We start from the raw sequence: 10,659 nt of genomic DNA on the forward strand, positions 1-10,659 counted from the left end.
CTAAGAGTGATGAATTTTCACTTTCATCTCCATGGTAAGCTTTTCTAGAAAGCTTAAAGCAGCAATTTTCAACCTTTTTCATCTCAAGGCACACTGACAAAGCACTAACATTGTCAAGGCACACCACACTGCTAGTGGGGGGAGGGGTTGACATTCTCAATGGAGCTACTTAAAGTCCCACAGCACACCAATGTGACCCAGCACAATGGTTGAAAATCGCTGGGTTAAAGCATACTTTATAATACTTTACAATAGTTTTTTTCCCCCTATCATCTTATTTACTTGCCATCAAGAGTGTTTCAGAAGCCCACTACAAGCTTCATTTTAGTACAGGTAACAAGATACACAAAGTAGCCAGGAAACCATTCTGGCTTATTATCTATCACTGCTTGTGCCGTGTGAAGTCAGTTAGCTGCTGGGAGACACCATACTTTGTCTCTTTTAGCATTTATAATTGGACAAATGAATAGCTATAAAGACAGCTTTAATTCTTACGTTTAAGCTGTGATCCACAAATAAGTAACTTACTGCATTTCCAAGCATAAAAGAAGATGAGGAAGACAAAGATTTGAAACCAAGGAATGTTACCAATTAGTTTACCTAATAGCACCCTTTTTAAGAGAACTGCAGAAGACACATGAAAGGTGAAAACACATTCTGAACCTTTCAAAATATCACAAATTTATCACCTCCTGAGCCCCTACTCTACCTCCATGGCTTCTTCTAGGCTTTCAAATGAATACCATAGTCTTTAAAGAGATAACTCATTTAACATTGCGTTTTCTCTTCCATGATCTCCATGCTTTTCCACTCAATTTCACATATTTAAGACACAGAAATAATGAAATGATAAATGGGTATAAATCACACTAAGGAATAAATCCACATCATTTCAAGTCTTGGGGATGAAAACCAATTGTGTTTCTCTCCCACTTTAGATATCCAACACCTAATCAATTAATCTAAAATTCAACCCAACTTCCCAGTCTATTCACATCAGCACCTGTTCTCCCACTTGCAACTATCCTCATGCACATACCTCACTTCTTTCCATCATACAATATATCATTTATCAAGTCCTGCCACACACTTCAGAAAACCAATTCCCCTGAAATTTTCCCCTGACATTCTTCAAGAGCTGAAATGAAGAACAACTGATCAACAATAGTTCCACAAATATATCTTAGGTTGAGTACCTGCCATGGAAAGTAGAAAACCAAAGACTGCAATCCAGTACAAGAAACCATTGAACTGTAGGCCTTACTTATGAATCAACATGCATAAATGGGCAGTAATACTACTTATGGCTCAAGTCCTCATAACATTTTTGTCACAGTTAAGAATTCCCTGGACACCAACCTAACCTCAACCTAGACTCACAGTCAACCTTACAAAACACTACAACTCTTACACAAGCCATACTGTACTGATTTTTAAAGATGTTGAACATTGCCTCTGGCCATCCATTAATATTGTAAACAAAGATGCATACATCTAATATTGATTGTTCCATCTGTGCACACATTTAAAAAGAGAAGATGGGGAGGGAATGGACCTATGTAATTATTTCCTACCTCCTAAACAGCACAAGTTCTTCTAACATGTACCCAAGGTATGTCCAGGATCCTTTAATGCTAGCATCTGGAGTTCCCCAGTAGCTCTCATACATTAATACACAGCAAAACAAGAGGAAACCTGCTACTTCACTCCTGGTTAGGATCTTTTCCAACAGTACTACCTTTCTATAAAACTAAGAAGGAAGCAACCACTTAACTTCAAGAACTAGATATTCCCTTATGATCTCCTCTTCCTCCTACAAACACACCTGAGAAACTCTAAGAGAAACACAGCACCACAAGATGTAGAACTTAAGTCCTCTTCACAGCACCACATATCCAAAAATATTCACTTCAAGCCAATCCTCCATTTCCTTTCCACCAAGAATTGTGAACTGAGCATTCCCTGAAAAGCTTTCTTCCTGCCACTCACCTCCTCCCTTCACAAAGAGGATATATTCACAAGGTACTCCTTCCTTCCTTCCTGACTTAGCCAACCCTGACAAGATACTACCTCCACATTCTACTTCACACTCCCTACAGCAACATGGGATTAAAATCACCACCTAAGATACATGATGCAAAACACATGCATCTTTTCCTTGATCAATGGCAAAGACCCAACAAGTATGGATGTACAAGCTCTACAACATCTGACATTTCATACTGAGCTATACAAATCACATTAGGGCACATAACTAAGTAACTGGGGAGAAGAGGCAGTTGTTACTGGTCAGAGCCAAACCCAGTATCAGCCACATGCTTTGGCAAGATAGAGTGAAAAAAGACATGTTGACAGAATCTCTTTTGCATCTCCTTTCATGGTATAGACAAGCTCAGTCTTCCTATTGTTGTCCAATTAGGAGCCTATGAGGGTACTTACAGTCATTATTCCCATTAGTCCCCTAGACTTCCCATTTGTCCATTACCATGCATTGAGGGGGCTGGGAAGATAAGGAAAAGAAATTAAACTCAATTATTTCACCATTTTGACTGCAAGGTCTATAGAGCAGTTCAAAGTCCATGACAAGTGATCTTGAGAATGCACTTTTTAAAAATTTGGGGGGGGGAGGGAGTTTTGACTCAAGGAGCTACTATTTTGAGCAGTGCCAAATTATTATGAAAGCAGAATCTCTCTTTTGCACCTCCTTTCATCACACAGACAAGCTCAGACCTCCTACCCTTGTCCAATTTGGTGTTTTGGAATACCAAAGGGTCAAGGTGTTTTGGAATAGCGCTAAGGCACCAATCACCACTTTGGTCTTCTTCTGCCACAACCTTTCAATTTCTACTTGTAAATCTTTGTATTTGCTCCCCCCCCCCCAGTTTTTTCTTCCACTCTTTTATCTCTTGTTATTGCTATATCAATTATTTGACTGGTTTTTTTTTCCTTTTTTCTTGAGTACAGTTATGACTGGTATACTGTGTGATAGATTCATTTGCGATGATGATGATGATAATTATGAACTACATGAAACACAGTTGCTGAGTGGCACTGTGTAACTGATACAAGTCTCAGCCTGAGACCCAAGTAAAGTAGATTTCAGTGCATTATTATTATATTGTATTATTAGTAATGCAGATTCCTTTCATTATCGTCATTATTATTCTGAACGACATGAAACACAGTTGCTGAGTGGCACTGAGTAACTGATACAAGTCACAGCCTGAAACCCAGATAACTACATAACTATGCATTATTATTGTATTATATTATTAGTAATGAGGATTACTTTCGTTATCATTATTATTCTGAACTACATGAAACAGTTGCTTAGTGGCACTGTTTCCCCACCTGAGACCCAGGTACTAACTAGATATCAGTGCATTATTATATCATAAGCAATGCGGACTGTTTTCATTATTATTATTATTATTATTATTATTTTGAACTACATGAAACACAGTTGCTGACTGGTGTTGAGTAACTGATCTAAGTCAGCCTCAGGCCTGGGTATCAACGATATCAGTGCATTATTATTATATTATAAATAATGGAAACTGCTTCCATTATCATTATCATTGATGATGATGATGATGATGAAGAAGAAGAAGAAAGCAGTCTCGCCTGCACCCCTTGTTGTTGTTGTTGTTGTTAATAATAATAATAATAATAATACTCTGAATAAAATTTTTACTCTGAATTACAGTTACTAACTGGTGTTGAGTAACTGAAACAAGTCTCAGCCTGAAACCCAGGTATCAACCAGATATCAGTGCATTATTATATTATATTATTATTAGCAATGCAGACCTCTTTCATTATTATTATCACCATCCTGAACTACATGAAACACAGTAGCTGAGTGGCACTGAGTAGCGGATAAAAGTCTCAGCCTGGGACCCAGATATCAACTAAATATCAGTGTGCTATTATAAGTAATGCAGACTTCTTCCATTATCCTTATACTCTTGAATTATAGTTGCTGACTGGCGTTGAGTAACTGATACAAGTCTTAGCCTGAGACCCAGGTATCAACGAGATATCAGTGCATTATTATATCATATTGTAAGTAATGGAGGCCTCTTTCATCTTCCTCCTCCTGAACTACAGGAAGCAGCTGCTGAGCGGCACTAACTGATCCCCAGACGCATCCTACGCGTGCCTACTCAGAAGCAAGACCCACGAGAGTCAATGGGTGGCCAGGATGGGGCTGCCAGGCCAGCGTCGGACCGGGGTCACTAGACCCGCGCCTCCTCCTGCTGCCTTCCACTCTGCAGCACTGAGGCGGCCCGTGGCCGCGAGGGCAGCCCGCAGAGCCTGGGAGGCGCGGCGGGGGCGGAGGGGCCCGCGCGTCGAGGTGGGGCGGGCGGGAGCGCACTCACGCTCGAAGTCCTCGTCCTCGTCGTCGTCCTCGTCGCCGCCCGCGCGCCCCTCCTCGCCGTTGGACTCGGTCTGCATGGGCTCGCCGTCGAAGTTGACCCCCTTGGCGCGCGCCTCCCCCCGCGGCTCGCGCTCGCGGGCATCCCTGAGGCGGCAGAAATATTCGACGGCGAAGTCCAGCAGGTCGGGCGGCCGGTGCCGCAGCACCTCCACCGTGTAGCCCTGCAGCAGCTCCGTCAGCCCCGGCGGGATCTCGATGCTCATCTCGCCGGCCTCCCAACGGTCGCCCTCGCCTCGCCGCCCTTCTTTCTCCTCGGCTTCCCGCGCGGCGGGGGGGGCGCTCCCTCCCTCGGACGGGGGGAGCCGCGCGCGCCCGTTGAGCAGTCACTCAGCCACGGCTAGCGCTGGCCCCGCGATCTGACACGCGAGGAAGAGAAAGGCTTGAGGGGGATGGGCCGTCAACGGACGCACGGGGCGGTCTGCGCATGCCCGGCAGGAAGCGGCCGGCCGGCTGGCTGGGTGGGGGGAGAGCGAGAGGGGGCGGGGTCCCTCGAGAGGCGTGAAGAGTACAGTGGGAAGGGCCGTAGCGTCACAATGGAGAACAAGACGCGCGCGAACGGGGGAAGGAGTGGTGTGCATGCGCAGAGGACAATTTCTCCTCCCTCGACTTTGAGGGTCTCTTTAGCTTCCTGGTAAAGGGTTGAATACAGTGGACGCCCAGGCGTGCTTACCTGGGAGTAAGTCCCATTGACTAGAATGGGCTTACTTCTGAGTAGACATGCAAAGGAGTGGGCTGTGACTTTCCAAACACTTTTTTTTAAGATTAATCAGAGAGATAAATACTTAACATTTTCCTGCCCATCGGGCAGTCTGGAGTCAGACCACTTGAAGAGCCTGCCTTCCTTGCCAGCCACTGAATTGTACTAAAAATGAACAGGATGAGTCAGTCACTTAAAACTATTACACTTAAAGCCTTTAATTAGCCTCATGTCCATGCAGGTTTCTGGAGAACACTGATTATATATATAATATGTGTGTGTGAGAACATATATAAGAACAGATATGTGTGTCTTTAATAAGCCATTTCTGCCCAACTTTGCATATGCAGGAAAGGGATCAAATGTGTACACCTGAGGGACATGCAGTGGGTGGGCAGGTGAGGCAGAGCCTCCCCACTGAAGTCCTTTGAAAAGTGTGAGGCGAGTACCTCACAGAGCAGCAGCACCTCAGCTTAAGTAAGAGGCTATAGGCCACTGTTTCTCAACCAGTGGTTCTTAAGGTGCTGACCAGTTGTACTTGTGGGAGCCCCAAGCCCCCACCACCTGGCAGTGAGACCAGCAATACAACATGACAAGCAGCAGTTGGAGGCTTCACGGGCAGAGCTCCAGCGTGTGCTTTCATGTGCTCAAAAAATCTCTCTTGTCTACCCTGAGCTTCTTATCTGTGTTCATCATATTGCACCTAGCCTCCCAATCCAAAAGTAACTGGCAATGGCATCATCACCATTAACTTCCAGATTGGTACCTCCAATAGGTGAATCATGCAAAATAGTATGGTGGGCGACAAGCGCTGATAAACACTGCTGTAGGCAAAGCTACCTTATTGAGCTATGAACAGTCATGGGAGAAGCTTTCAAAACAGCAAGCCACCAAATTACTTTAGGCTACGGATAAACTGGCAAAGGGAAACAATGTGGGGTAGGAGCCTATGGAAAAGATACAGGACAGAATAGAAAACACACCATAATGCCCATTGGTGTTTATAGAAGATCTGGTACATATATACAATTCAGTGAAGTTTGGGGGACGTGGTTTTAATGAATTTTGCTCAAGTGATATTTTCATCTAACGGGATTATTTTCATGTAGAGTCAGCCTACCCATGTGGCAGACTGTGGTGATCACCTCAGGTAGCAATTTGGCAGTGAATGCCCACTGCCATCCACCCACTCAGTTCTGCTGCTCCCCTCTCTCACTTCCTAGACTGGAAAAGGGAAAGAGGGTGAAGAGGAACAGTAGAGCATCAAGATGCTCTACGCCACCACTCCTCTCCTCCACACCTGCTCCATTCTCCTTCTTCCTTTTCCAGTGCAGGAAGTGGGAGGAGCACAGACTGGTGCATCACCAGATAAGGGGGAGTAGCAGTTGGCAACCCCTCTCTTGGAGCTGGGAGGTCTTGGGATGTTTCCACATGTGATAGTCAAGCTTTGATACCCTTGAAAGTGTAGTGTGAAAGTGCAATACAGGTGTCCACCACTTAACAACCTTCCGCTTAACAATGGATTGCATCTATGACAGTGGTCAAAGCACAATAAAGATGCTCTTAATGAGGCAATCACATCTCCCATAGCCTCCAGCAGAATGCCTGTTTACACAAGAAAGAGGCCCTTAGTGCAAAGAAGAGGCAATCTATCTCCAGCAGCCTGTACAGCCAGCTAGTTTCTGGCAGGGAGTGTCTGTTTACACAACTGACTGGGCTAAACATTCACTTAACAACCTAATCACATAACAACAGGGATTGGAGAATGTATCCCCGTTGTTAAGTGGCGCACCCTGTATATGCAGCTTGCTTACCTACAATACCCTGCATTCTTCTGCACAGGTAAGCAAGGAGGTAGTTTGATTGGACAGCACACTCATGTGTTATGTTTTAATGGGTATCAGAGTGAAATGCGGGTTGTTGGCAAACAGAAATGGTGATAAATATGAGTGATCTAAATCTTGAAAATGATTTCACTGAAGCTTTCTTTTTTAGTGCAAAGGGAGTTGCCTCAATACAACTTGAAATTAATGTTCAATATTTCTAAATATGAATGCAAAAGTCTAGCAGACATACAAGCACTTGGCACCTGTCTGCTCTTAACTCTCAAAAGAATCAGGTGAAGAACAGGTTATCGGTTTAATGACGCCACTCTGTGTTGTTAATGTAAATGTTCTTGTGTTCTTACTCTCTTGTTTCAACAATAGAAAGACAAATAAATCAGTGTGTATTTTAATTGTAAGTTCCACCCACAAAAAAAGTTTGGGTTGAAGCTGTCAGTTATAGTATGTTGATTTTTTCTTGTTTGGCAAGAGATCATGTAGCTCCATCTCTTTCTTGCTGCCAGTTCCTACATATTCTCCAGAAATAAATCCTTTGGAACAATTTTTATGAATAGAGGATGATATATTATGCATCTGTGCATTGATAACAGTATGTTCCTTTGTGCATAGCTTTTTGTGGAGCTTCAGATGTTGCTTGATGTCGGGGAATGTCAAAATATTGGAAATTGGGGAAAGGTTTAGCAGTTTAAATACAAAAAAGAGATATGTTGGATGAGAACTGTGGAACCTAGGAAAAGAAGTGTTGTGGGGAATGCCCTGGTCCTATTCCCGGAGTCCAAGCACATGACTTAAAGAAAGAAAACTGGGGGTAATGGAGAGATAATAGTAATTTAGAGCCATATGCCTAAGAATTATCAGGCTTGTTTCTAGTTGTTCACTTAGGTGCAGATGGACAGCTAGGAGCAAACCTTGATGCTGCAAATGCAGAGGTAACTAAGGCCCCCAATCCTGTCTTGTTTTTCAGTGCCAGTGCAGCAATGCCAATGGGGTGTGCACTGCATTCTGTGGTGGGGAGGCAGTCAAAGAGCCCTCCTCAAGGTATGGGAACATTTGTTTCCTTACTTCTAGGCTGCATTGCAGTTGCACCAGTGCTGAAAATTGGATAGGATTGGGCCCTCAGTGGGGGGAAGGATGAAATGACTCAGCAACATGTGACAGTCATTAACCCTTCACTGAGCATGAAACTATACATGTGCAAAATGCACAAGGCAAGGAGGAGGTCCAACCTTATACTTGGCAAGGATAAAAGCAGGAAAAAGTGGGTTAAAAGTCATCACTTACGTAGCAGGGTGTTGCTGCTAGCTGTAAGGTTGGACTGCTGGCTGGATTTCCCTGCAGAAAGAAGAAAGACTACTTGAGCCTCCACTTCCACTTTACAACCACAAGGCAGCACAGACTCCACACCCAACCAGAGAACTGGGAAGAGAAGCAGCTCTGTTTGTCTCTCAGTGTGATATACCTCATCTCCTTACCTTGACATGTTGAGCCTTATTGCTCACTTTGGTTAACTTTGTTGCAAATCAAGCTGATGAAAAATAAGCACCTGGTGTCGGGTGTTGTTTGGGTGAACAGACATGCTAACCCAGCCACATTCAGTAATTCAAACTGATTGGCCAAATTACTGTAAATGAATTAAGGGCACTGGCATGCAGCTTCAACATGATGGGTAGCGTCAGGATTTTGCAAGAGTGCTTCTGTTCCTTCAAGTTGAGATAAAAGGTGATGCTGAGGTATAGCACACAGCGCTATGAAGTCAGAGCACAATCCTATCCAATTTTCCAGTGCTGGTGCAGCTGTGCCATTGGGGTGTGTGTTGCATCCTGTGGTGGGAATGCAACTCCAGTCACAGAGGCCTCCTCAAGGAAAGGCAACATTTGTTCCCTAACCTCAGGGCTGCATTGAGGTTGCATCCATGCTGGAAAGTTATATAGGATTGGGTCCTAAGTGCATAGTGATGGAGACTAATGAAGACTTTGGACTGCTGAATGTGTTGGTGGCAGCAACAGCATTCGGAGAGAGAAAAGAAGTGATGCAGGGTGCTGTAGGAGGCACAGATGGTCTGTGGACATTACCTTTCCCAGAGAAGGAGGACCAGTTATATTGGGAAATTGCGGAGTGAAGGCAGCAGGAATATGAAGTAAAAGTGAGGGAGAGGCAATTGGCAGGGTAAACACTAGGATGAACTTTGTAGAGAACATGAGTGGGCATGAAAAGTTATTCTCTTAATTGAGATGTGGCAAAAATTGCCATCACCACCATCTTCCTGGGCAAGACAAGCAATGGAAGAAAGGGTAGATGAGCGCGATTGGCCAGAAGACAAATGAGATTGTAGACAATTACCTATGGCTGGAAAGATGGGCTATTTACAGTGAGAGGTAGGAAAAGAAAAGTGGAGCTTTTGAAAGGGGGAGAGAATGCAGGAGCAGGAAGAGGGGAAAGAGCAACAAGAGATGCCTCTAAGAGATGCCTCTGTTGCCCACCTGGCCAGATGGGAAAAGCCTCCTGAAAATGACTGTGATGCTCTGATTTATCTGTCACTCTTTCAAAAATCCTGTAAGGAGCTAGGTATTCCCCAGTTGCAGTGGCTCCTCTATCTTCAGGCACAGTGTGCAGGGGGTGAAGTGACACAGCTGTTAGCAAACCTGGAGGAGCATGTGAGCTATGACCAATTTGTTACCAGGCTCCGATAGCACTTAGTGATCACAGAAGTTCTAAGGAAAAGGTGTTGCAACATAGAAAAGGAGAGTCATATGCTGGTTTGCCACGCACATACAGAAGTTTCAGCAGCTGTTGGTTGAAGTGGTAGAAGTAAGAACTGTGGAACAAGTCGCAGATCTGATGCAACAAGAACCTCTTTCAACAAATGGGCCCCAATATTGGGGCCATTAGTCTAGGACCAAGTGATTTCAAGATGTAATCTTACTTGCTGATCAGATGGTTGCAAGGAGAAGTGGTGTAACACAGAGTTTGCATGTTGAGGAAATGATAGGTCCAAAGGAAAGGAGAGGTGGCAATTCTCACCAAGGAGAGGGAGAGATAAAAAGAGTTGCCTGAGACCACCATTGGAGTCACACCATTTGCAAGTCCTACCCAATTTAATGTTGCTGATGTTGAGATGGAATTTAGGAATTGGAGAGGCTCAGTGGCGATGCTTGTACATGAAGAAGCTGACTTAGCTTTAATTATAGGAGGGAATACTGTATCAGACCTCACATGTCCTAGTTATCCCCTGAGGTCAGATATGGCAAGGAGAGCCAGAGGAGAAACTTAATAAGGGTACCCAACTTTATAGGGGGACCAAGAATTGCAGCGAGCCTGGAGATCAGCAATGATGATAGAGGGAGCTCCACAGCAGTTTCAACAGACCCAACAATAAGTTGCCACTTTGGAAATTTGTTGAGGAAAAGCCCTGCAGGAGAGGATAACTACCTGCACAGGATGTGAACTTCTAGAAGGCACATCTGCCCTATTGTTCACACCTGAAGGGAATATGCAGTGGTCTGGAAGCCTGCAACCCAGTTGGTTGTCTCACAGGCATATTGAGACCTTCTGTTGAACACAAGTCACACTTATCCATGGGGAGAGTATGTGGGCATTAAACAGACCCTGACTCAGCAAAAAGTTTTATTGGCCCAATATATCCCAGGACGTTAAGGAATTCTGCCACCATTGTGAAA

At 44.3% G+C, this 10,659-nt stretch overlaps 1 protein-coding gene across 1 annotated transcript in view; it reads right to left on the bottom strand.

The window, feature by feature from the left end:
• PRKAR2A (protein kinase cAMP-dependent type II regulatory subunit alpha) overlaps positions 1–4,839 on the bottom strand; it is a 111,077-nt gene extending 106,238 nt beyond the window's left edge. The window contains exon 1 of the mRNA XM_066618498.1: positions 4,383–4,839. Within this exon, the coding sequence (XP_066474595.1) occupies positions 4,383–4,644 (262 nt within the window). The 5' untranslated portion in view covers positions 4,645–4,839. The remainder of the gene's footprint in view (positions 1–4,382) is intronic.
• Positions 4,840–10,659: the final 5,820 nt, after the last annotated feature.

This window comes from Tiliqua scincoides, chromosome 2 (genome assembly GCF_035046505.1).
Source record: "Tiliqua scincoides isolate rTilSci1 chromosome 2, rTilSci1.hap2, whole genome shotgun sequence".
In the NCBI taxonomy this organism is placed as follows: Eukaryota; Metazoa; Chordata; class Lepidosauria; order Squamata; family Scincidae; genus Tiliqua; species Tiliqua scincoides.